Source organism: Tuber melanosporum (assembly GCF_000151645.1).
Source record: "Tuber melanosporum whole genome shotgun sequence assembly, scaffold_104, strain Mel28".
Classification (NCBI taxonomy): domain Eukaryota; kingdom Fungi; phylum Ascomycota; class Pezizomycetes; order Pezizales; family Tuberaceae; genus Tuber; species Tuber melanosporum.
Window position 1 is genome coordinate 83229 of NW_003298760.1, and position 27494 is coordinate 110722.

At 47.8% G+C, this 27494-nt stretch overlaps 3 protein-coding genes; 1 reads left to right on the forward strand and 2 right to left on the reverse strand.

The window, feature by feature from the left end:
* Nucleotides 1–5772: 5772 nt before the first annotated feature.
* Nucleotides 5773–7605, reverse strand: GSTUM_00000106001 (uncharacterized protein; the record flags this gene model as incomplete). The annotated part of the gene is made up of 2 exons (XM_002835344.1): nt 5773–5922; nt 5983–7605. The coding sequence occupies 2 exons, from the start codon at nt 7603–7605 to the stop codon at nt 5773–5775; spliced, it is 1773 nt and encodes a 590-aa protein (XP_002835390.1).
* An 11060-nt stretch (nt 7606–18665) lies between these two features.
* Nucleotides 18666–19325, reverse strand: GSTUM_00000107001 (uncharacterized protein). XM_052355766.1 has 1 exon: nt 18666–19325. Exon 1 carries the CDS (start codon nt 19227–19229, stop codon nt 19014–19016), a length of 216 nt encoding a protein of 71 aa, XP_052211683.1. The 5' UTR covers nt 19230–19325; the 3' UTR covers nt 18666–19013.
* A 782-nt stretch (nt 19326–20107) lies between these two features.
* GSTUM_00000108001 (uncharacterized protein) lies at nt 20108–24421 on the forward strand. XM_002835346.2 has 3 exons: nt 20108–21455; nt 21532–22194; nt 22281–24421. The coding sequence occupies exons 1-3, from the start codon at nt 20871–20873 to the stop codon at nt 23139–23141; spliced, it is 2109 nt and encodes a 702-aa protein (XP_002835392.1). The 5' UTR covers nt 20108–20870; the 3' UTR covers nt 23142–24421.
* Nucleotides 24422–27494: the final 3073 nt, after the last annotated feature.

Sequence of the window (27494 nt, forward strand, 5' to 3'; positions counted from 1 at the left end):
TGGGCGAGATACCAGGCTTACACTACCGTTGTACAGTACACTGCCCCATCCGGGGAAGGAGACGACAAAAGGTAAACCGAGCAGGGTATCTCAGCCCAACCGGTATCAAATCCCGCATTCCACATGCCATTGATGCTCGGGCAAGGGAAGGGCATTTTGAGCCGGAATGGCTCCAAGCGCGGTTACCCATAGAGAGAAAGAGATAGAAAGAGAAGAGGCCGCATACATCAATCATAAATAATATCTCCAGCTAAGCTTTTTCCAGACCCAACTCGAGCGATACCCGCAAGAAGTCCACAAAACGCTGTGCTCTAGGAACTGCAATGTATCACAAGGTTCCAGAAATACACGCCAGCTACCGTATTCAGATTGTGATGGCCGGTTCCATTGATTTTGACCCCCGCAGACAAATCGCGAAAACAAGAAAGCTGAAACTTCTCTCGCCAGTACCCCTCCTCTTCTGCCTTCAGTCCCCCGCACGAGCCGGACCGGTGCTGATGCTAGTGTAATAGGCATAATTCTACCAAATCGTTTTTCTTCATTTCTTCAGAGTGTGAAAATTTTACCCTAAGTGTGGCAAAACCAACGGCCTCCTAGACGTCTAGTTAGCCCATCCAGTTTAGCTCTGTCACTGCGACCTCAGCTTCAATCCGACTCATACGAACACTTACCGTACTCATACAGTCATCTTATCTATCCAAAACCAGACACATCCTCTTTTACCCATCATGCGCCCTCCAAAGCAGGTTGGACCAAGCTTTTTCTATCCAACGACTAAAAAATGTCTGTCCAACTCCCGGAAAAAAGCAAATACCACCTACCGATACCCGAATGTAAGCGTGCGCACGCCCCGGGATCTCTGACAGTTCTGAAATTGAACCGTAAATTTAATCGTAATTTCTCCAAGACACCGGTTGCTGGTAGAGCCGTCAGTTCTGGTATTCTGGTTCAGGTCTCGAGCAACGGGAAACAGCGCCAGAAATGGCCACGACACAGGCAGCTTTGTTTTACCACCGATATGTACCAGTACTCGTACAGTGCCCTACAGTCTCGATGCCGCTTCCGGTGGGATTCTAGTAAGCGGTGCCGCACAAGTACTCGTATGTACAGTACTCGTACTACCCTCGTTAGATAAAGTCACGGGTTAGCAATAATGGATCGGCACTTGAGATGTGGAACCCATGGGAATTGGATGTTCAAGCCGCGATCAACCCCCCAGTTGCCTGTTCCATTGTAGAAACTCTGGGAATCGACTACCGGCATCTCTGTCAGAACCCTGTAATCCCCAGATTTAGAGAGAGAAAACCCCTCCGAGAAGGATTAGCGTTTTCCCGGTATAATAAAGGATCAGCCCATGAGATGTGTTGGATTGCGTTAACTGGTATTCGAAATTCTGCTAACCCGCTAAACTAAACCTATCGTGGGATGACGGTGATACTGGGTTCTAAGAGTTTTTCCGGGTATTCCCTCAGCGCTTCGAGAGAAACATCAATGCACCGGATGAGAGAATCTGCGGCCAGAAGCTTGTCGCGTAGCACCTGTGGCACCCCACGCGCAGCTCTTGGAAAGCTTGTTTCACGAGTTAGTCTCAAACAATGTTCTTCCTGCCCTTTTCCACAGATTTTTGGCACAACCGATAATTCAGTGTGATATCACTACACCACGTCCTAGATATCAATCAAACCTTTAGATAATGAGCAAGCAGGAGAGCCCCACAGCGACAAAGTAGTCATTAAAATCCACCACGACTCACTGGAAGGCGTACTTACTCGGCGCCAGTGCATGCAACCGGTTGTTCCTTCAGGAATGTACACCCAGACAGCCGATTTTATGCATAACCTTAGCTCCCAGGGGCTTAGGAAGGAAAAATGTCGTTGTGGGGAAAATGATTTTTAACAATTACAGAGCTTGTGACTCAGACACTCATCAGCACGCCGCTTAAAATCTTATGGTCTTTGTGAAAGAACTGCAGTGTGGTGCCAATAGGGATAGATAAGGCCATTAACGTAGTCCGTGAGGGGTCCTCCCATCTCGGCCACGTGAAGCGGGAAAAGAGGGGTATTTTCGACCTTCCTCTACGATCATTCCTGCTTTTGCCGTATCAAGGCCCTCTTGGTCTTAGCACCCCGCACCTTCTGAAGTGAAAAAGGGCGATTCCAAAAACTACCTCCCCACTCCTGCCAATACGTTCCATCTCTGGTTAATCTTCCCCCACTACAACCAGAACGACATGAAATCTGACTTAAAATCCTCGAAGGCCAGAAAGCAAATTATACATCAAGTCTTAGAGCCGCAGACATTACCATCACCACATGTCCCCCCGCCCACCGCTGCAAGGACCCTCTCCAATATTTTGACTGACTTGTACACCCTACAGGGCGCCGTCGTGGAAGATATCAAAAGAAAATGTACCCCGCCGACATCTGATAGCGACCCTACATCAATCGCACAAGATTGTCGCTCCATGTTTAGAGTCTGAGGGCCTCTATGTAGCGTGAAAAAATAGCGCGGCAGCTCAATCGTTCAAGGATCTCGCAAGAAGTCTTGTTTGGGCTAGTGAGTTTTTTGGTTTTTTTTTCAAACGAGTCTGTAGATATGCGTCCCCCGGGAGAAACTCTCGGGACTTGTTAGAGGGCGGATACTATATTCAGCCCGTGGGGACCTGTCTTCGCACCTGTCAGAAAAGGGGGAGTTTAACCTTTTAACTCTAAAGTTAGCTGAAGCGAATGACTTCACTGTCGTGAATCTACGAATCTACAGAGATGGGGAAGATGGAGGGTGCGGTACTTTTAGCAATCAAGGGAATAATCGAACTCTCACAGAAAGTCTTGTCCCATTGGCATATCCCCTCCACTAAGGGCTCACCCCTAGAGTATTTCGCACACTCATTCAGATAGTAAGTCCCTAAATATACCAACATCCGGACCTAAGACTTTAGGTAGTGAATTAAAAATTTGTAAGGGAAATAATCCTTTTCCGAGTGGCTATTCCATTAATTCTGGAACCCCCCTCACCTCCACATATTTTTCCGGTCAACCCGATCTTATACCCCTACTATGGTGGTATGGTGATCGTGCCGAATTTCCCCACACCTCAGCAGATACCACTTAGTACGGCCACTGGCAGCGGTGACCCAATCCTCGTAGTGGTCGCAACAGTGTGAGTACCAGTAGTCTGGCAGTTTCCCAATTGTGTGACACCTAAGGCTCGCCCCAGAGCCCATCCAGAGCCCATAAACAGGCGACCATTAGAGACAGGACACCAACTACCGACAGCCCAGTGGACCAAAGAAATAGGGGGCTTCCGATAGGCTATTTTGAAGCCTTTCGCGGTTCTATTGCTCCGCGATATTGCGTACCGGGCTGCCGGTAGTCAATGTGATAAACCCTTGTGGTATCAGCTGGATACTAATACCACTAATGAGTATCTATCAAATGCAACCAAATTCATCACCACGGCAGGAATAACACATTCCTGGCATCTGCCACTGTCAGATAGAACAAGCATTCACATGGAGCCCCCACCAACCCGATAGTAACCCGACAGCCCAAACAAGGCGGAAACTAAGACGGAGACGATAACCCATGGTCTACTTCCCGGTTGCCTGGGTTCTTCACACCAGCATCAGTATGAAGTAGCCTTCCTACGGTAGGCTTCCAGACGGACTATCAAACTACCCCAGCTCCCGAAAGGACCCGGCGACGGGAAGTCAGTGATGAATGTAAAAAGAATAGCCTCGGTGACGCCAAAGAGCTGAAAGGGAGGGACATAGTGGGCTTATGCCGAGAACATAGAATGGGGCAAGCAAACACGACATTTCGGAGCAGACAAGGGGTACGCGTAAGCCCTTGTGCGGGCTAGCGAATGATATATGATGACAAACTTATGCATAAAGCAGACATCCAGGGGACTGAGGGATTTGGTTCACCAAGTTACATAATAGCACGTGCCCTTTTGAAGTTAGATGGGTTATTATTGTATCACTTACCTCACCTATAGGATACTTGTACTCAAGCGTTACTATCCATGATATGCACGGTATGATACCTGTTTACCGTGAGGGCTGCACCAGTTGCCAAGGTCAACCTGTTGTACCAGCACAAAAAAGTGGAAAGCAGTGAAGATCAAAAAGTGAGGAAAAGAAGCATCATAGCCACACAATCTCAGGAGAGCACAATCAGCAACTAAAAAATCCACACACATAGGCAACGACACCATAACCATCTATAGGAATGCCTACATACGTACTCCACAACGCACGCATTTCCTACCACAGGCATACGCAACACCCGCATCGGAAAACCCCAATCATGCAACACACAATAGAACCCGTAATTCAGGCAATTCCGATTCTATGTTCCAACAAGAGAAACACCTTCAACTCCGGCAGACAACTCGAACTACGCAGAGCCCAAGTACCGCCACGCAAACCACGCAAAAACCCGATACAGCAGTCCGGGTACCGTAACCAACGGCGCCAAAACAGTGACTATGCAGTGGCACAAAGGTCAAGCCATACTAGCCTTGGCTTTCCCCCCTGTAACAATTTTAATACCCCACAATCACCTCCTGCGGAAAATTGCTGGTGGATCCAACGATGCACGGTATCACGCTCGTCTCACTCCAAACCGACCACGATTACCTTCAGAATCCCCCAGCAAACACTATAGAAGAAAAAAAAAACACCTCCCCCCCCCGAATTATCATAGTCACATATTACCCACACAAAGATTATACTCCAACTGTTTTCCAGAGTCCCACTATACCTCTCCATTCCCATCGTCATAACTCATTGAGGATTGGGATATTGTTGTGAGGAGTTACTCGGACTCTTATCTTGGCAAATTGCTGGTAACCACGGCCTTTTTGAGCGATGGTCGAACTGTACTAACGGGTGAAGACCCTCAGCTGGTAACCGGCAGACTATGCCCCAGACTGGTCGCGAGATATCGCACATATATAAGATGACTTTAAATCAGGAATTTGGGGATAATCCCAGTGCGATCAACATATCACCCCTCCCACCAACCAACCAGGACCCCGGCATATACCCGAGTGAGAAGTGGTGCACTATGATACCGGTATGTATCACGTGTGTCCCTAGCAGTTTCCATACTGCACAGCATGCGTATCATACGCTTACTTATTTATCTTCCACCGAGAAACTCGCCGAAAAAGTACACTGGAGAACCCAGTCCGGATTCCCTTTCACTTGAAGAAATTTACAGTCCAAGTTATACATCCGTCACATGTTCTTGTATCTGCTTCTCATTAGCCACCCTCTCTCTGCGCACACCTTTTCTCTAGCCGCATATTACAACTGATTAAACGCAACATCCACTCCAAAGTCTAACGAGCGTAGAACCAAAAACGATGACGATGCAAAATGCACAAACTAATGACTCCACCCCCAGTCTATACAAGAAAACACTTTGCCCGCACAAGTGATCAAAGGGAAAGGTAAAAATCGCTAAAAAAAAAGACTTGTCATCTCGCTATTTTCCATATCCCGCAAACAAACCGATAAAATAAAACAGATATAAGAGGTAAAAAGCGTCTCACCAGGGTATAAACGTTGCTAGCAAGCAGACATCTCCCGTCCTTGACGAAGCGAGTGATAAATAATTAACAAGAATAAAGAGAAGAAAAAACGGAAAAGGAAACTCGCTCACAAAACGCCGAACCACGCCACATTAAGGTTTGTTTTGGCTGATCTTGAACCTTTTTTTAGGAGAAAAGAAAGAATTCCCCCCCTCAAGAAATACTCGTACATTAATCGAATTCCGGCCAGCGGTCGTAAGCTGGGATATCGGGCCCTGTCCAAGATTCGCCGTAGACGTTCTTGCGTGTTCCTTGGAGGAAGCCGTCATGAGCTTTTTGGGCGATGTCGAACCAAGAATTTGGCTGTGGGTGTTTGGTCCACTGGGAGCATCGGGTCAGATTCGGCAGGGTAAATGGTGAGAAGGAAATAGAAGCACAAACCTGATTATGAATATGATAACTCCAAGCTCCTCTAAAAAAGTTTTCCAATGTTCTATTGTTCGGCGGGTATTTATCCTCCTTCAATGTATATGGCTTTCCCCCATAGGTCACATCCGCATCCCCCTTTTCCATAGCTAGAGCCTCAACCGAGGCGCGCTCAATCTCGTCAGCTGAAGATGGTGGTGAATCCGAGACCCGAGACCTGAGCTCTAGCTCCCTCTGATACACCCTTTCTGAAAGCGGCTTCCCATCATAGCTCTCCCATTCATCCTTGATAGCACCCCTTGTCCCTTGGAAAGCAACGCCATAATCCTTGAAACAAGGAACTGTGCACCTCCCCTCTCGGCCCCAATTGAACTCGCCCCAAATTGGATCAAATAGCCCGGTCTCAAACATGGCAAATTCCTCATTCCTCCCATCCTTCCATGCCATCCTCCCAATAATTCTCGGGTGAAAGTTCAGACCCATCCTGATTCCGCCCCTAACAAGGTACGACGATAGAGAGCTGTTTGCGTTGAGAGACATGACAGCAGTATTGTAATCCCCAGGGTGTGAATGAACTGCCCAACGCTCGGCAAAGTTATGATCAGGCGTCAATAACAGTGGCCGCATGTCACGCAAAAGCATAACATCCATATCCATATAAACACCTCCATGTAAATGTAAGACAATGAATCGTACGGCATCCGAGACAGCAACGGGAAGAAAGGTCATTTGGCGCTCGGTAAGCACAAGCCACTCGCTACCATCTTCCATCCGAACAACCCCGTCGGCAATGTAGACTTCAGTTTTAGGACTCCTAGCCTCACCGGAGGTTCCGCGAAGGGACCCCTTGCCGGCAAGAGATTTCGTATATGCTGGATCCTCAGCGATAGCCCCTTTGGGCAAGGGAATTCTACGGGGGAATTTCCATGCCTTAAGAACTAAATCACCACGCTCCACAAGCGGAAGAAACTTGGCGAATAGAGGATCCTTCATCATGTCCGACACAGCGTCCGGAAACCCATCCGACTCGAGCCAAATATACAGTCTGCTGCAGGGAATATTCTGGGTATACAGATAAGCCTTGACGAAAAGTTCCACCCGCCACGTAGCCGGACCAGTCCAATATGTATGATAGAGTTGAACGGGGCCAGGGCAATCCCCGATATAGTGTGTAGATGGGGGGGCGGCGCCCTCAATCGATTTGTAGTTCGGGTCAGCAGCCGAAGGCCGGTTCTCGGCCATGAAAAAGTAGTCGTCCTCGCGGCGAGTAAGGTAGTCTAAGCAGTCATAAACATTCCTCATTCTCTCCAACCCATTTAAGGACCCCCGACACGTCTCAATCAATTTTGTGTAATTCGCATAAGTATCCACATCAGGCCTCCTCCCCATGAAAGCATCGTTGGTACCCTCCACCAAGGTCGTCGGCCTCAGCCGCCAATTTACACCCCCGGACAACGAGCCCCCCTTACTATCCCTGCCCGTGGATTTCTTTGGCGAACCCTTCGAAAAGGGAGAAATAGTACCGGTTTGATAAATGTGCAGAACTTCGACAACGAACGTGTACGCTAACGCTGCGATGAAGAGATTCCGGAGAAGGAGGATAAAGCGACTGCATGATGAAGGTTTTCTGCGATCCATGGCGGGTGAAGAGGGTGGGAGGGAACCGCTGCTTCTCCAGCGGTAGGGAGAAGCAGGTTATCGATGTGGAATAGTACGAGGAATCCAGCGAGAGGGAATTGTTCGGTGAAATGTTTATCGTGGGAGTCGTAAAGTTTAGCCAATTCAGGGGCTCTGGTGAGAAGCGAAGGCGGTGAAGCGGTATTTGCCGGCGGTCGGAGCCTTTCTTCCCGAAGGAAAAATGAATCGGCAGTAGACTAATGGGTATGGATAGAACACTAGAAGGAAAGAAATGGGAAAGAAATGGGGCGGGGGAGAGTTGAGGGCTGAGGGAAGAGGGATAATGGCACGAAATGGGTGGATTGGCTGGTTGACTACGGGTTGAGTTGCGGTGGTGGAAGGCATAGAAGCTCCGCTGCCGACACGCAGACAGGGTCTACCCCAGCCGCTCAGGGTGCCAAAACCCTCTCGAGGGATGATTTCCTAGAAGAACCGGTTTGACCCTCTATAGGTTCTTTGGAAGCTCCATGAAAAGGGCTAAGTCCATCTCTGTAGCTCTGTGACCTATGATACCATCCTAGCTCCATTTTATCAGCGGTTTTCTTGTTCCCCGACGGTGGAATAAGAATTGCGAGCTGCGGCGCCTAGACAATACCTTAACTTACTTTCCAAAATGGCTACTTTTTTTTCTGGTCACAAACAATCTCAACACAAGGCTGAATATCCCAATGGCTGACAGCGGCTAGCAACCCCCTCGCCAATCCCTGAGCCCTAGCTTTTCCGGATTAGGCCAAATAATTACCCGGTTAAGCATCGATCATGTTAATAAACCTCAACAAAACCGGCGCCACGATAAAACGCCAAACCCAGTCTATCCCCAGTGTGACTTTCTCTGCAAATTCTCAGCCCACAGAAAGTGCGGGGTCAAGGAAATTTTTCTCGTCATCGGTTCGTTGATCAGCCGTCTGTAGACATGATTTGCACAACAGGGTTTTCGTGAAACGGCGCAGGCAAAACGCTTAGAATGTTTAGGAGAACATTTTCACTTGCTGTGCCACAATCTATGCGGCTGATGGATCCATGTAAAATCCAAGCCAACCCCGGTATTCGCCAGTTGGGATAACATATATCGAGGCACTGCACCATATTATGTGGTAGTCTACCGCCATCGTATGTACTTGCACCGGCACGATATCTTTATAAGTACCAGTACGAGTACTCCAGCAGATCACTTCTCACCCAGGGCGCTGTCTGTCCACTACCGGTACCACCATTATATCATTAGACCATGATACCGTACTTGAGCAAGGTGCTATACTAACCCCACCGCATCATACCCACCACACAACAACTACCGGGATTAAAGCCGTCCCTACCATTCAATCAGGTATCATGCAGAGCACTCAGACACGGGGCAGCCCCCCTACTCGAGCAACGCGCCCACGGACCGGGAAAAAAACCCCCCTCCGAAATGGAAAGCCGGATAAAAAGATCTTACCCGGCCACAATGGGTTATTCCTTGGTTAGTCGGTCGGTTTATCCTCGTTACTCCCGCTCTCACTTGCTCTTCCCTCTCCCTCCAGGTTAAGAAAAAGTCTAATTAAGAACCTGGGGTCGGCTGATTAAGCTTGAAACCAACCTAGCCCCGGGGAGGAAAAATGTTTACCCAGTTGTGCTCACCCGTTCTGGAAGGGGGTTCCCAGCTGGGTGTTATTGGGCACCGCCCGTTAGTGGGGGGGAGAGAGTTGGTGTCAGACGTCATGGCCGGGTCGCCCAGATGCATGTCTTGCAGATACCCGCATCATAATTTATCACTCTCAGGATGCAGGAACTGAGTCTGTGTTCGGATTCAGATATGATACCAGTACTGAAGAAGGTTCGGTGTGATTGGCGGCTCAGGGAGTTTGGCACTTTCAATTGTGTGGGATCGTGTTACTACTGCAGGCATTAGGCACCTCTGCACGGAGAACTTTCAAAAAGGGGAGTGGTCCGAGAGAATGCAACCCCGAATTGGGGGGTTGGGGGATGATTGGGGAGAGGATTGACATCCACTTTTTCATTAACCTATCCCTTAGTTTGTCAGACCGCCCAAAAGATCAGTGGAATACCGGTAGGCCTCAATTTAAACCCTTAGTAAAATATTTCCAGTGAGGGAAGGATACTTTCCAGATCTCTTGAGCGCAACATCCGACAAGCCAAGGGTTACTTTTCTGCCTTATAATACGGGCACTATGCCATGTCAAAGATCTACAGAAAATCCCCCCCAAAATAATGTCACTCCTTACACACAATAAGAGGCCAAAAACAGGGGCGGTATCTTTGTATGGGCGCCTAGGAACGCACATACTGTTTACCACATATTTCTTCAATCCCTGTTTTAGGGTGCGGCCGCATCCCGCTATCCCAGACCTTGCTCCACTGGATATCATACCTTGGTGAACCGTAGAGATTCTATGACAGTTTCCAATTCTCAGATAAAAGCATTCGTCGAACCGGAGAGTGGGGATATTCGGGTTCGTATGGAATTTGAATGAACCCCACCCCCTGCCCTTATACAATCTCATACCTCTCCACTGTATCCCCAGGTGAGCTCAGGAGGACTACTCCCAAATGGGAGAGGAGGATGGATAGAAGAGAATAATAATTGCGCGATAAACCGGTTTGGTAGCATTGGGGGGGAGCAAGTTTCTCTGCCTTTTCCGCTCTATGGCGGAATCAGCGGGGTTGCCCTCCTGGTAGCATTCGTCACCTAGGACGTCCGAGGTCGAGATCGGAAACGAAAGGAAAGTTTAAGCTCGGCGCCCACTGCATTTTACGACATCCTATTCCATGCACTTTTCAATTATTATTATGCAGTGCATTTCGGCCTTCTTACAGAGTTTTTTCCGCCTCCCTGAAAGATTGGCGCAGACCTCTACCCTTCCTCCCACACCCTCACACTCAAACCTGCTTTGCCTCCCTCGAAATTCCCTCCAATCTGCAGCCACCAACCCCTCACAGAACATCACGCGGAACAACCGGTTAATCTGATCAACCCCACACCCGCAACCAACGCCGCAGCGCGCGCTCAAGTGAGGTGGAGGAGAGGGGAGCATATGATGGAGCGGAGCGGATATGCGCACTTTCTTTCGCCCACAAGCACAGTGATAACTGTCTCTCTTGTTTCCTTTCTTTCTCGGATTTTACTTTGAGGGGTTTGCGGATGCGAATATCGCACTGTAGCGTTGTCCGTGGCACGAGTGATAAGGTGATTTAAAGGTTCTAGGTTTAGATACCGTTTTAGCTCATCGCAAGCATTCTATATATTGTCCATACATATAGGGTTATATATCCACCTTCGGCGGCAGCCCGAAAGGTTTGTTGGTAATCTTAACCTCAACTATTTAGAACTCTCTGAAGTTGAAAAAAACATAACACCCCAAATACTTCTACAGATACATAGGACCTATGTAATTGCCGTTTATCCGTTTATTCCGGAGTTGGTGGATGGAAAACAAAGCTGCACTTTCAATGTAGCAAATATGTGATCAGATGTAGTGGAGTGATAGTCCCATTGTAGGACCCTACGACCTGGACAAGGATACATTAGGATCACAGGATGGATTGTCTAACAAGGTAGTGATAACAGTAAAGAAATCGACCGGGAATTTGCGAATATATAAGCGAGCTTGCCATCAGCACCATACCCCTCACACCAGTCCCCTTCACGGCGCGAACTTAGTCAATAACGCTAGAAACAAATTATAAAGGGGGAACTGGAGGAACAACATGAACTCCCGCGATAATCGTGAAGTGTAAGCACGATATATTTCATTAGTCCAGACCATGACTCCAATACGAAACGAATGGAACCACGTTCGAGGGCCTAGTATTTGATCTGGTACTGAGATCGAGTGATATTCCATGATTATTTCTTTAAAAAAAACCTAGTGATTGTTTGATAGTTAGTGAATCTGATAAGAAAGCGACTTGAATGAAGTAGTGAGACACCAGTTGGGCGCCATAAACGAGGTGGTCGATACCATACTATCTAAGGAATAGCCATATGATGCACTCTCACCCCTCCTCACTAACAACTCCCGAAACCTCAAGATCTAAAGAATCACTCAGACAATAACAGTATGTAACCCGGATGTTTTACCAAGGAGGTAAAATAACAGCCCACAATCATCCAAGACAACCCAGAACCGGCGTGGGGGTTAGGTCCTGGAACCGATGCCCGACTCGAAGTGGTATCATATAGAGGAAACAGAAACTAACACCCGAACCAAACGGCATACGGTAGGGTGTGAAAATAACACCCCCATAGCAGCACGTCCCGTCGCCGCATACTTCATATGTAATTTAGCATTTGAACGGGCGTTTTTTAATGCTCCTCAATTACGCATCTCCACTACTTTGAGAAAAGTGCTTCGAAGGGTGGAGTAATCCTTGGTTCCTGCGGGCAATTCACAGCTCCCAAATACAAGTGAATCAGGGCGGTGGGAGAAAGGCTAACACCAGGCTGCCTACCCTTATCCAAAGGTAATAGACTGCCTGATAACTCATCTCCTTAACTCCGCTTCACCGCTGGCAACAAACAGGAAGCTCGTGATATCGAGCAAGGCACAAAGTAGGGCCCGCTAGTGATTCAACGACCCTCAACTTGCACATAAAAATTCCCCTAGCTCACGGGCGAAGTCAGGGGAGGAATCGGAATTGGTTTTAAGTGGTCTCTCTGCCCTAGTCACTGTGAGAAAACAGGCGGGCTCGCGGATCTTTGCTGGTGACGTAGCGGTTATCGCTGGGATTACTGTGGACGGGTTGTTAGTATAGCACTTTGATAGGAGTGATTTGGATTTCTTAGAGTTGAGGTTTGAAGGTGGTAATACCTCGGGGAAATACAGGCTCCCCTAAGGGAGAGGGGACGAGGAGAGCATGGGGAGCGGATTCGTTGATCGGCGAGCACATGCGGGGGGGATAAGCGCTTATACAAACTTAAAATATTTACCCCAGCTTTTATTAAACTTTTATATCAAGCATTCAGTTCTCCTTCGCCCTCGCTATGGGTATTTCACCATCGCTCCCCCTCGGGCATACCAGACTGCAAGACCAAACTTAGAACTGCGTAGAGCGAGGCCATAGGAAACCTTTTGCTTCCAAGTTAGTCAAAGACTTGCTCCACTTTAACCCCCCATGTAATCCCTAGTCTAGCTTCGTCTGAGCACTCTCATGCGGTATCATAGGTGGTCGGGTGGGTTCTTGAAGGGTTATTCGGAAAATGTCAAGGTTTCGTTCGTACGGGATGTCAAGGGACATTCCGATCATTGACTTCCAAATTCACCTAGCTAATAATATTCTATAGCATTGCTGGATTGTATTAACAGTTATTATCCCCTTCTGTAGCGAATCTCCCTACGTTTGGTAGATACCAATTAGCAATGACGTCCCGGGAGAATATCTACTGACCCGCATAACATGGCGGAATGTCAGCTATGGTGAACCAACAAGCATGCTGAGTTTACTTCGTTCATTGAGCATTCTACGGTTGGTATCTTGGTATTCTCCAGCATGCCTAATTCCGAACAGCCCGAACATCTACAAGTATGCGGTTAGCCCGCATACACCAATAAATCTCTTCAACCTTAGTCTCGGATGTATGATAGTGTCGTAGCGCCAGATCCCCGGTGCCCGCCAAACGCTACCGTGAAGCGTGGCACCGTAGCAACCAATTGAACTGAAAGTTTGGTACTCGAGTATTATTTCACCATACACCACAGTTCAAAGCAACGGTTGTTTCCCCCAAGTACGGGAAAGTGCCAGTACAGTTATTTACTTCCAATGGCATATTTGTTTTCCGAAACCGTGGGCTACTCGCCACTCTCGTTGGCCCTCTTGCTCCCCGTATGACCCTGCAACTTTATTTCTTGCTCTCCCCCAAGCTATGGCACTGTAACCCGCCAGAAACTAATTATGTTTCGTCCGGTTGTTTCATACGACTTTGTTCCTCTCCGTTTAACCTCACAAGGCTTAGGGACACAAGGGGTACGGCAAGCGCCACCAGCCTTCCCGTGTCACCCCACCAACTCAAAACCTGCCAAGAATGCCACACCCCCACAGGCATCATAGCCCAGCACTCGGCTTCCTTGAAATCCCCCCTTTGTTGTCCGGAATGTGTGACATGCGATTAGTGGCTTGCGGGCTCCATTCCTAGGGCGAGGAATGAGTGGCTTGCGAATGAAGGCTGGTATGGAATGATGGCTACGCCGGATTTGGATGTTTGTATCTATACCATTTGCGTGAGGACTGAACAATATTTTTATTCAAGGTGGACTTCGGTTTTCACCCCTTCACAATTCAATAAAGGGGACCGACGGGACAAAGGCAGAAACACTGCGCAGAATGTCGGCCAATACCGTAGTCAAGTGTGTTCAGCGCTCCTGAGGATCCTTCTGCTTCAAGACAACAGGGTTTCAAATCGGTGAGGTGATCCCTTATTTTGGGATTGTTCGATCAGAACCAAACTTCGAACCTCCCACCCGTTCCAGGCGATAAGTATGATACTCAAGTACCCGAGAGCAGGGGTTCGCAAAATTCATGAGAAATAAATCCGAGCATATCTCAGCCCTCATACAAATCCATGACCCCTGTTTCCAGATATGTAACGTCAGAGACAAGTGATCGCGCAAAGAGAGCTTTCGTCTACAGTATCGCACTTAGCAGACACTCATGAAAGTTGTTAATAAATTGTTAGAAGTCCTGTATTGGTGACGAATATAGGATAGTCAAGGGTGCATTGAGTTTGGGTATTGTACGGGTAGTTGTACCGGTGCAGCACCTCCGTCCCGGGAGGATGGGCTTCGGGCCAGCCTTAACACACATGCCTGCTTACAGTAAGGGGTGTGCCAAATTCCCCGAGGGGGGTTGGCTTAGTACTATTTGCTTGGTCAAGATATAAGAGCAATTTCTCACTTTGGAAAACACCAACCACTCTTGTTCCAGGAACCAGAAACGTACTTCCTTCCTTGTCCTACCCTTCAAAGAGAGGATAGCACTGCTCGAGTATTGCGCTGTGATGAGCTCTTTCCACTTGATGAACCTTACGAATCTATTTTCTCCAGTACTAGTACAGCGACGTATACATTGCCTCATTCCAAGCCTGAAAGGACCCCTTTCTCTCTCGACCCCTACCCCGCCCCTCGAGGGACAAAGTCGACCAAGTGCCGCAAGACATAGCCTCCACCCAACAATTGCACATGAGGAGGCGGCTCCACGGCATATGCCGATAATGTCGTAGTTTGCATTAGGCCTTGATTGTTTGTGCGGCCAGAGAATCATTGCTCATAACATAGTACCTATCGTTCAGAGTATTCATACTATGGATACTTTGTAACCAAGTTATGTAACTCTCTATTTTGTTTCCGGGCACGGGTGGGGCCCTGGAGGGTTTGCACGGCGCACCCGGGCACTTGCAGTAGGAGGGTAATTCCGGTGTGGTTGAAAACGCGGTGAGGTCTTATGTCGCCTGAAGAAGATTTCATTGCATCCGAGGGGGCAGGGATATACGTACGAGTACAATAGCGTAACTCGATATCCGTGTCAATCACTCCTCGCGCTCCGCACCGGTCATCAGAATACCAAGCGAATGAGTGGAGAACTCCGCAGCGTGACAACGCCGCCGGCGTGATTTCAGACCCTAGTTGTGTCTACCCGTCACGCTCTTGGAGAAACGCATCTGGAACCCCCACCCCAGGATATTAATATTATCTTGTAATAAGTTTTACTCTGGAGCCCCATAACCGGTTTCTAAATTACCCAGAGAAGATCATTGCCCCCCACAGTTGTTGCGATGGAAGCATTTTTAAGCACCTGGTGGTACGTTCGGTGGAAACGCGCGGTCCCGAAAACCAATACTCGTGGGCAGAAAAGCCCGAATGAAGCACCGCCTCACATATTGCTAGATTTCTATGCAAACTGCCGCCGGATCCCCCTTTCTCTCGTCCGGCACATCCCATCCTGCTGGGATGTCAAACATTTCAGTTCTTGTTTGCCCAAGCAACAATTAAGGATCGACATTGAGAGTTTTTTGATGTCCCCTCAATCCTATTGGATATCTCGCTAATGGGATTCTCTGAAAGGGAATAAGTGGGCTCTTGGGCAGTGAGGACAAGTAACGTTCTTATGACATCTCCGCTGCAAGACCCCCCCAGCCCAAGCACCGCTACTAGCGTTAGACTGACATCAATCACGATTTACGAACCCCGATACAGGTATGTACACTTTCTCCCCTAGCATACATATAGTGGGCTATTTGGCTGCAAAGTGTTGATGGACATCTCGCTAGCCACTACCGGCTTTTCACTGCCCCGTGGCAAAGATAATAAGCATTGCGTGAGATTCTACGGTATGTTTACAATGGCATCTACTGTACCTTACCATGGTCGGGTATCGTACTGCGCTCGAGCACGCATTAGCAGTAAAATACCGGTAAGGGCTCACTAAAGCTACCCCCAAGGTGCACTCCCGCGTTAAAGCGACCGGAACATCCCGAAGTGTTGTCCGGGAGCTCCACTTTTCAGCGGCAAAGCAGACAGCCGAACATTGTTGACTGGGTGCCGAGAGCCCTCTCTTATCCCATCCTGAAGCATTAGGTAGTAGAGAAAAACTTCAACCACTCGAGCGCTCGAGTATGATACAATATCCGACATGAGGTACTTGTACCTGAACAGAGGAATCAGAAATTTGTATCGCAGACTGTCTGTGAACATCCAGCGGGCGCCAACGCTAAATTCAGGCTCAAATGTTCAGGCACTTCATGCGGGATGCTTGCGGACTGAATAGTGGAAACCTTACGCCTCTTTGAACGAGGCGTGTCATTGTGCCGCCAGAGGCGCAAGTACTCGTTCTCGCGATCCTGGAAGAAGAGATTTTGGCGTAGAAGCCCTTCGCCCCCTTGTCGTTTCTCCGGGCTCCGGTTTTCCCGATAGAGTTGGGCTTACCAAGGTTGGGAGTGTTGATGATCGCCGTATTGGGGATCCTGGGGGTGATCGACATGGTCGGACAGGGATGATCCACATTGTTCACAAGGGACCTGTGAATCGTTCTCCGTACAGTACCTGGAGGTCCATATCGCAACCACTTGTACTTGTACAAGTACTCGAGTACTACTCCTGCATACAGCACAGTACCTCACCCCGCACCCACATGATCGGTGGTCATAATGTAAAATTTGGAGGTCAGTTTTCAGGTTAAAATACAAGCAACAGCGGCCCAGAGTGAATATCGCTGATGAGTAGCGAGGTGCAATGAATCAGCCAATGGGAAGTTGCTTGTTATCCTCGCGGAACCGGGGAAACATCAATCAACAGAGTTAGCTCTCCTGTCTTTCTCCTCCGATAAGACCTGGAATTGGCGCGTGCATCGGTGAATGATAAATAACCTCTGCTAATTCGATCTTAGCCTTCTTGATTCTCTAAGTTGGAGCCGGAAAGCAAAAAGAAGTGAACCACCCATTTTCAGAACATTGAACTCGAGCCCAACTCCCCTCACTGGGTTTGGTTCAAAAGCTGGGGACCCCACGGCATGTCATAGGATAGGGGGTGAACGCTATGATCGCATGCTGTCCTGCCTTTGTTTTCCCAAAATAGCTCGCTTTGTTCTACCGGTACGGTACTCGAGTACTAGCAACCGAGACGAGAAATAGGGCTCGGCAGGACGGCAGGAACATAAAAAGGAGAACGGGGGGCAGAAACACTATGATACAACAGCTCTTACCAGTAGCTGTCAGATGATGTGCTGCGGGTACATTTTTTTCAGAAAAAGAAAAAAAAAGAACAAAAAGCAGGAGACGGTTTGGATGTCTATTTCGGGGGGGGAAACATGGGAAGACTGAACTCTGTGAGGCAAAAAAAAAAAGGAGAAGGGAAATAGCAGAGGAGTCCGGGTTGCTTAAACGGATGATCGATGATGGACGGAAAGTCTTGAGAAGATTTCGGCTTGGTGCAGCTACGGCCGAAAACCTCAGTGATAAGAAACCCAGATCTCAATCCCAGGAAGGGACCTGAGCCTCCTTCCAGTTCTTATCTGTGTTGAACCCGATAAATCCTAACTCAGAGTCTCTGATCAGAGGTAGAATATCGATTTGCTTCTGACTAATCACTGGCAACTGAAGACTGTTAAGTAGTCTATTATTGGTTTCCGGCGACCAGGCTTAGGGAAGTACAGTACATTTAAACCAAGGGATTTACCCATCCTTCTCGTGCCGTCCATTTTGACATGTATATTCGAATATTATACACCAACGGTAACTTATTGGCATCCCATTTCTATAATAATAATATTATTATGTCGTTTCCGTCGGATTTTTTGAGAGTGTGAGGAAGCGGCAACCATTCTTGTTTAACACTTTACAATACCTACCCGGGGAAAAAGGAATAAAGAACGAAATATATAACAATCATAAGCTCCTATGCGAATTATTTGAACGAGAGAAGTACGAGTAGTAACTACCCTACCTTTTAAGGTGGGAGGATACCGAACTTCCTTGGGCGATGGCTCTTATTCCCAGCGCTTGTGAAGTTTTTAGGCCGGGTTTTGTTACAGCTGGTTTCTTAGGCGTGGTACAGTACCGGTTTTCCCAAGCAGGAATTGAACTAGGCGAATTTCTACTAGGTCTGTGTTACGGTACGCGATGATTTATTTGGGAGCCTACTTGTGATAAAGAGATTCTACTCCATTGTGCACATTACCTCCAGACATCTCCACCCGGAGAAACATCGATGTATACTCCTTTCGAGTTCTTCTGAAGGATTTTAAATGGTTAGAAAACTACTGTCTGTAGAGTAAAGACAGGGGCTATGGGAACCCAAGGCTGACTGGGAATTAGGACCATAGAAATCAAGTTGTTGGCCTAACATAGGAAGGTTAGGGATTCACTTTGATAGGGCTAGCTGTTCTCGGTTGTTTATCCTTCTACCGGTATAATGCTACATTATATCTGCGCAAAGCTAACTAAACCTTTAGTTGGCATGATAAAACTACCATTCATCCGGGTCGAATTATTGAAGTCCCTCTGTCAACATGACGTGCACGGGGGAGCAGAATCTTGCGAATGCACTTGAGTACGGTACTCATATACTTATACAGGTAGTGGGCGGCCCGGCCTTCACCCCGAAATTGCTAGACCTACTTTTATCTACCGGTAGCCTAACCCAAGGATAAACTTTCGCGCCGATGCCTTGCCTCCCGCCTCAGACCCGAGGGGTCGTCGCTTCACACTGGAGTTTCTAAACGATAAACGAAGAGAAACATGGGCCTCAGTCGATTAATTTGGTAGAGATTGTTCGCCCAATAATTAGGTTCCGTGGTTTCTTCCTGTGTTGGTGACAGAACCTGACTCGTACCGGTAGATCAGGTTGGAGGAACGAGGGTTGCGCGAATCGTCCATAATCTCAACTGAAACTTGTGGGACAATCGCGGTACTTCGTCGAGGTGATTGATGGATGACGATAGAGAGATACCTTTCTACCGAATCCTTGGAAAAGGGAGCCCAATGATATCTTGATATTGGGGACCGCGACTTTGGTGCAATCTGAATGGGGTTGATCTCGACCACAGTTACTAATTATACTCTCCTTATTCGTGCACTCGCAGCTGTATAGAAACATGAAAACCTAGTTTGGTAATTCTATGATCGATTCCTTGGCTCATGAGTGACATCTGGCAATTTCTCGGACTAGCGGGTGGTGCTAGGGTACTTGTACAGTACAGTACCTGGTTTTTTCTGCGCGTTTTTGTTGGGTTCTGATGGTTATTATAGCCAAAGTTACATCGTGTGGGACCTCGCCAAGAAATCGCGATAAATTTCTTTTTCGCGCTTTTCTTTCTTTCTTGTGGCTGAAGCGGTACAGTACCGTATTGATATCGCCGTCGTATGCCAATGCGGAGTTTACCTCGCAAGAGCGCGAAAGACCAAAGCTCTCTCTTTTACACACGGAAGTTGAGCCGCGGGCAGCGACCGAGAGGGGATAGCTCATTTGAGATTATCATTAGGGTGCCTATTTCTGGAAATCCAAATCCGAGGCCTAGTCGGGACTTGATCCGCTTTGGGACGTTTTTCCGTTCAATGTCCCAGAATTGCCAGTTGACAACACCAGAACTCCCTCTTGGTACTCGGAGGTCATATCCCTTACGGAAAGAGCACGGTTTTCGCTCACTGTGTTAGCCTAACACTTTCTGCTCCTATCTGCCACCGCCGTACTCATAAAGAAAAGAAAAGAGAAATATTGGTCCCGTGTAGGCGTCCGATTTCAACCTCCCTCCCCCATATGATATCGTTTCCACACCCCCTGTAGCCTTCTGATTGTGATGCCAATACTCTTCACGAGGTTGAGCAAAAGCCCCGCAGGGTTGAGTTTTAGATGGCCAAGGTCTTGCCTGGTCTATATCGCTAGCTACCTTTCCATGCTTTCGGATTCTGGTCGATATTCTGTCCCATCCCCTCCTTACCTTTTTCTTTCCCCTCACCCCCATCGTCATGTCAATCAGGAGACGGACGGGGACATTTTATTGAGTCGAAGGCTCCCGTCGATTGATCTGCTTTCCCGGCCCGCAGCGCATTGCGCACCTACAGCACATACATCCAGCGTCTCAATACTTGCTACCTCCGGCACCCGTATCTAGCACACTACGCTCTCTCACCCACTCATTCGTTTTTAGGTCAACATTTACTTTCGATTTACGGTATACGCGCACCTAGATTCCACCTAACTTGTTCCAAGGAGACCAAGTTATTTTATTTTATATTTTACTTGTCGACTTTTCAAGGCGGCGGAGGGATACAGGTCTTTTAAAATCGGTGGTGTCATAGCAGGGAGGGTAAAAGGGTTGGGAAAGGGACAGGGCGGTTTTTTGGAAGGAGGGGAGAGAAAGAAGGACCGTTTTCATGCATGTTATGCAAAAACTGTTGGTGGACGACCAGATCACGAGTGTGCAGGCAGCATAACTTAATAAACAGGCAACCGACTCCCTTTTGGGTCAATAGTTGCGCTATCGACTTCACTTTTTGTGCTTGGATTTTTGACCCGAGAGTTCATTCGTCTCTCTGGTCCTTTTTTCACTAACCCTCCTCTACGAAGGCTGATCCTGGGCCATCGGAAAGTCTTTACCGCTCCCATTATCCGGATTGAGGTCTCTTCCCATCGGAAAATCCTTCTGGGGGCAAAACCGCTTTGGCTTATCGATAACCTAATCGATTCGTTGAGTGCTGATAGGTTCTGAAACCTATCATAAAGCCACTCTACTTCTCAATGTGTTGCGCTGTGGACCTCCTAACCCGGGGGTTACTGCTTTTCAATGCATCTTCGGTGCTGCTTTTTGTATCATGTCCGTTCTCTAGTGGCCTTATTCGTGCTGGAGTTGTTGGATTTGTGGGCGCTTTGGCGCTTAAAGCGGTGGATACATGGAGGTCAGGGCTTGGGTTTTGGGGCGACTTGGTGGTGATATACCTAGCCATGTTAATTCTGGAGGTGGCGCCATTTGTCTGGAGGACAGTTAAGTGGGGTGGAAGTTGTGAGAGGGAGGGACTGGGAGGGAGGTTCTTGGGAAAATTCAGACCGATTCTTTTCTTTTGTTCAACTACACACGCCAGGTTCTTGCCTAAGGCGCACACATTCAAGTACCCATTACTCTATGTTGGGTTTCCGGTCAATTTCAAAGGCTCGATTGGCGGGCTATTCTCGGTTCTGGATTCAAAGGAGGAGAGGGAGGAGAAGTTGAAGACGGGGGGGAAGGAGAAGAAACGACCGTTTACCTTTTTTTCACTTGACCCAGCGGGATATATCAACCCAGAGCTGCCTTTCGAAAGAAAACTAGACTCTGTGCTTATCCATCATGTACGTTTACGCGATTTTATTATCTTTTATGTGAAACAGATAGGAGGGATGCTAATGTGTGGGTATCAATATATAGGGGATCGACCCATCTCTTTATCCTTATATATACCTCGTCACCACCCCTCGATTTTTTGGGTATTCATTCAACCCGGTCTCCTATTATTACTTGTATTCACCGCAACAAGAGCTCAAGCTTGTTGTGCTCGAAGTCCTCAACACCTTTGGAGAGAGGCATCTATACCTTCTACATGCTGATAACCCTTCGAACCCAGCGCCGAGAAAGGGCTACACTTTTGCGGGGGAGATGGAGAAGACATTTCACATTTCCCCATTCAACCATCGCTCGGGAAGTTACAACATCCAGGTTCGGGATCCTCTCGACACTGCCTCCCCCGCGGCATCCGGAGTGGATATGCATATGGTTGTGATTGCTAGAGATGGTACGAAGAGTATGGTTGCAAGAGCATTTTCCGTATCCCCCTCCTTCGATATGATCAACGGGGGCACTTGTCAGGGGTTGGTTATAGCGGCAACGTGGGGCTACAATACTTTCTTAGCTGTCCCTTGGACAATGTGGGAGGCGTGGAAGCTATACAGGAAGAAGGCTGTTGTGTATACCCGACCCGAGGTTCTGCCAGGAAGCGGGCAGCGGGAAGCTACAAAATCTGAGAGGTTTGTCATTCATCCGGTGGAGGAGGGCAAGGGCAAGAAAGAGGAGAGGACGGGGCTACCTAACAAGGTAAATTCGGGGAAACTAGGCGGCTAACCAATTTTTTAAATTTTTTAAATAGGGATATGCAAAGGTTGTGGCTAGATTACTTTAAGCACAGAGTATCGACATACAACCTTCCAATCTCAGTAACAGTTACTCTACCGGAATCGAACGCAACTAAGGCAGCGGAAAATGTGACATTCTACTCAGACCAGCTGAGCCGAGGTGTTTCCCCCGCACAAGCCGGGGCTTCGGACTCACAAGGACAACCTCCGCCTTTTGGGGAACTAGATGCACCATCGCTATCCAACACAGCGAAATCCCACCTAACGATCCGCGTCTCCAACCCCCGTTTTTTCACACGTTTCTTCTCACACCAGGATCCTCTACAAACAATATACTTAGACATCATATCCCAGCCAGACGAGCGGCGTCTAGCGGTGGTAAATAACTTACCACTATTCCAGGACCTTCTCCACCCCCAACCAAAAGCAACATCAATACTAAAAAACAGGCAACCCCCCATCAAATTCGGCCCGTTCAACATAATTCCCCGTCTCCGACGTCTAAAGACGTCACTAGAGTTGTCATCCCTCAGGTCGGACGAGGAATCTCTAATCCGACTCTACCCTATATCCCACCGAAGCACGTTGGACGAATTCTTCCGGACAAGCCGCAGGTGCCGGAGAAATTGTATGAAGGCGGTACTGGTCGACCTGATTGCCTTTGGGGAAGCCGAGAGTCTGGACCTCTACGAGAAGGTACTGGAAGTCGGTATCTGGAGTGTGTCAATCGGCTTGACCGTCTCGCTCGTGGCATCAATGCAACTTGATATCGGGGGACTTGCCGGGCTCGGAGGCACCGTGTGGAGCTCCCTCCCGCCATTTTCGTGCCCTTTGTCTTGGACCGTTCCCGCTGACCTTGCGGGAGTTAATGCTCCTCTGCTATGGGGTGCTGCTAAGGCTGTGTTCTAACAACGGTCACTCCCGGATTGTTTTTATCAACCGTATACCATCTCTTTGACTTGCGTGGCAGCGTGGCACGGCTGCTTTGCACCCATTGTGTCGATATTCAATTCATTGTCTATCTATTATCCTATTGTTCTTCTGTTCCTCCTCTTCCATTTTTCTCCCTTTAAAATAGCGTTTCGAGTTTTTCTTCGGGGATTTTTACCCTTGTGAATATTTCTTTCATCAAAAACGGCGGTCATTCTGCATCTAGGGGTTCATTTCATTTTTATTATTATTATTTTTATTATACTTTATTTTGGGTTTTAACGTTTCTTTTCTTTTTTTCTTTTTTTTCGCGAACCTAGGGGCCCGGAAATGGCAGGACGGTAAGGAGATTCCTTTTTAAAAAAAGATCATTATTCATCAAGGATTAAGGTTATAACGTTTAATCTTATTTTTCTTTTCTTTTCTTTTCTTTTCTTTTCTTTTGCTTTGGATTGTTTATTTATTTTGTCTCGCGTTGAGAAAGATTTCTAACTACCGTGTCATATCATGCTTGAGATTTCCTTTTCTCTCTCCTCTCCTCTTCCACGATATCTATCATTCACACTTCACATGATCACTATTCCCATCATTTCTCCTTTGTCGATAACATAACGCACTTCACCACATCCATTCATTCCCTCAATCTTCATCTCATCTGTCATCCTCTTCATTTCAATTTCTACTTTATTTCTTTCCTTTCGGCGCTGGAGGGGGCACAAAAAGGGGGTTAGTCATTTTTTCATCCGTCCATTAGCCATCAGCTAAATCCCATGCCTCCCCCCACCGTCATCCCTTGGGGGGGGGGATTTCTTTTCAATTTCATTCTTATTGATTTATTTATTATATCCATTGTTTTTGTTGCATACCTTCTTGTAAATTTTTTTTTTTTTTACTCATCCACCGACACTCACTCCCTCTTCTATCTACTTATGGAGAGAGCTATCCGGGTACATTTTTCCGCTGTCAATACCTTCATGTAGATCCTTGATTTTATTCCTCGTTTCTTTTTTTAACATGTCCATTCCGCCCTGGATATGTATATGGTATGGTTTGTCCGTTTGTTAACTTAGCGTGGGGATGGGTGAAAAGGGTATAAAATAGGAATTCTTGACAAAATTAGTGGAGTGCTGTTTTTGCGCTGGTAACAGTGATCTACCGGTACTGTACCACTACCGGTACACTGCTGTACTTCCAAAAGGAGCAGGAAACAATCTTTTCGCGGTACTCGTAAAAGCACAAGTACCGTAGTTAGGATCCAATTCAGTTAAAAAAAGCTCGTCAGTGGATTAAGTGAGTGAGAAACTGAGCAAACCCCACACTTCCCACCTACTCGAGCACTGTACGCCACCAGCATCCCGCAATACCGCACCGAACGTACTGTGCCGCACCCAACCGAACATGTACTCGTACAGTACGGTAGCGTACATACTAACGCGCAGCAAGCAAGCAAGATAGGAAGGAAGCGAGAACCCACACTCGGCGCCCCACACCATACAAGCCTCCGTTCGCCTGGACTGGGTTGTAGCGGAGTACCATGTTGCACAATACTGCTCCACCACCCGCCGCTTGTCGGTGGGACCTTCTATGGTATAGCTACCGGTATTTGTGACTTCTTTGTTATGATTTGCGGTGCGTCCGCTGTCTACTGTGGCACACTGTCCTTACCGGTATTTCATGCTCGAGTTGGGGCAATTACTCATCCCCTTGCGGGGAAGGAATGAGTGAAGAGAAGAAGGGAGGAAAGGAAGTGGTCTGATGGTGCGGCGGCGGCAGCGGGGGAGGGAGTCGTTGTGTTACAGTCCCGCTCTAGCATGACCTTCCTGGCAGGGAAGGGGATTCGTCATCCTACTGGGTTGTGGGGAGTTGGAAGGGGCGGTGGGTGGGTATTAGTGAAGTATGAGGAGCTTTTTTATTTATTTCGTTTTGTGGTTGGTCTGCGCGATTGTTCTGGTTAGTGGGTACTTGTACTCAAGTACAGTACTGTGCTGTACTGTACTGTATGTGTAATCCGTTGATAGGGAGTGTCTTAAATATGACGGCATGGTACTGTATTCCAACAAGTACAAGCAATGGGGGGGGGGGGTGGCAGGGCCGCTTTGGTTTTGTTCCGCGCGTCAGATTTCTCAAGTTACCTATTCCATCCGCTCGCAATGTCGAAGCGGTTCTTCTCCTCTTCAAGAAGAAAAAAGAACTGCTATTGCATACCATCGAGATTTAGCCCTTTTGCCCGGGTATAGGCGGTATGACATAGTGGTTTCTTTTTAAAACGCCCGGGCATCACGAGTGCCTCACGTGTTGTACCGGTATCCCATTGCGTCAGGGGTTACTTCGACAACTATGCAGCACTGTACGGTACAGTACACCGCTGTACGACCGGCCTCATGTCCATAATACAGCGCAGTACTTGTGTTGCGCTGTAAGCTGTTCAGCATGCTTAGAAAGCAAAGCACATTAGTACCGGCTGCAGCGACCTGTTTTCCCTTTTCCCCCTTTTGGTGCGGCTATTGGTCGGGTAAGCTGTGCTCCTTTGGGACCGGTGTCGTAGGAGTGGGGGAGAGTAATATCGTGCCAAAAGACCCCGCGGTACCCATCCGCGATGGCATGATCCGGGGGCTTGGGATAGCGCCGGCTGCAGTGGTGCCAGTGTCTTTAGGAAAGGCCGCTCGAGTAGCTGGGGGCGAGATCGGGTTTGGTATGGAACATTGCTATTATGATATCATATTGTTCACCTGGTGCTGCAGTCATGCTCGGGGAGTGCTGGTCACGTGATCTGGTGCTTGTTTCCTAATCACCTTATCATGCTGTCTCCGACTGCAGTATTTTACTATCGCAGGAACCCTAGAGCGTGTCAATGACCTGTGTGGGGGGGGGGGGTTGGACGGGGCACCTGGCTGTTCATAAGGCTGTTCAGTGATAGCTTGATGGTGCAGCGGTTGGGGGTTTGCGTACGATAGCTGATTTTAGGCGGGGTTGATGGCCTAGTTTGTTTGTTGATTGAAAGGCGGCAGGAGGTGATGGCCGAGTTCCCACGATTGAGACGGGTAGCCACCCGGGCGCTAGGGCCGGACAGCCCCAGGGAAAAGGACTGTGAATAGGAACGGAGGACTAGGGGTCTTAGAGAAGATGTGGAAGATCGGGGAATTGGATAAATCTAGGGAGTTTCTTGAGTCCCAAACAGGACGGCACGTGACCAAGCACTATAAAAATTTAATGATAATATTACCACATTATTTGGCGAGGGCCGGCAGGCGCTAGTATGTTGAAATAAAGTACCACAGTATTGCGCAATGGTTTCAACACCTAAGACATATCAAAGAAGTGGTTTACTAATCTCTATCTACAAATTCAGTCTCATCTCCATCCTCATTCTGAGGAAGCGGATGTTCTAAATGTTCATCTGAAGGAGTTTCTTCATCACCAGGATCCCCGGGAGACCCCCAATCCTCAATTTCAGTACTCTGTGCCCCATCCTGTAGTCTCCAATTACCAATCACAAGCTTTTGAGGTAAAATACCCTTGATGGATAGCTCAGAATCGCATGAGCCATCGATGGGTAGTGCAAGGCTGACTTTCCAAAATGAAGTAACAATTACTTCCCTCCAGGTTGTGCAAAATGTATGCCATGCTTCAGCTAAACACTTCTGAATTAAAACCCGCCTCTCTTCCATTGCACTTGCTTTTCCACTCTCATGTAAATCCTCTCCAGTCCTTTGCTCATAGAGTTCCATAGTATCTTCTACTAGCACACGTAGGATATCCTTAAGTGGCTTGTTGATAGCAATATCAAGAGGTTGCATAAGGCCAGTACATCCAGCAGGAATCATTGCCAGAACAATATCATGTGAGCGTAAAGTATCAAGTACAGCATCTGTTTTATGAAACTTCGCCATGTCAAGGGCTAGTAGTCGAGGGCGTCTAACGGGAAGGCATGGTACCAGCATATCTGTAATCCAATTGACTAGAATACTTTCGTTGGCATAGGTATTCGGATTAAACATAACACTGACATGAGAATTGTATCGAGCAACCTCTGCTGCACGTCATCGTATATTGTGCGGTCGAGTAAGTACCTCAGCACCTTTGAATAAAAGTAGTAGTTTTATCCACATTGCATCATCTGCAAATATACACAGGATAATCATGGCCTGGCACTTATCCCAGCCACTCTTAGTACTAGGTACTTGAACAGTATGACTTCCAGTATCAGCATAGGTTTGCCTCTCGAGGAATTCGAAGAGAACAGGAGTCTCATCCATATTGCAAATTGCACTTAGGAGATAGCGGCCAACTACTAAGGGTTCATCTTTTTTTGCAATTTGTATTTGGGCATTA

What these genes read in the sequence shown, in the direction of transcription:
- GSTUM_00000107001 (XM_052355766.1), bottom strand. Translation starts at nt 19,229, where the DNA reads ATGTTTCTATACAGCTGCGAGTGCACGAATAAGGAGAGTATAATTAGT.
- GSTUM_00000108001 (XM_002835346.2), top strand. Translation starts at nt 20,871, where the DNA reads ATGTGTTGCGCTGTGGACCTCCTAACCCGGGGGTTACTGCTTTTCAAT. An exon ending in ACTCTGTGCTTATCCATCAT is followed by an intron (nt 21,456 to 21,531) that starts GTACGTTTACGC and finishes ATCAATATATAG; the next exon opens with GGGATCGACCCATCTCTTTA. An exon ending in GGACGGGGCTACCTAACAAG is followed by an intron (nt 22,195 to 22,280) that starts GTAAATTCGGGG and finishes GATTACTTTAAG; the next exon opens with CACAGAGTATCGACATACAA.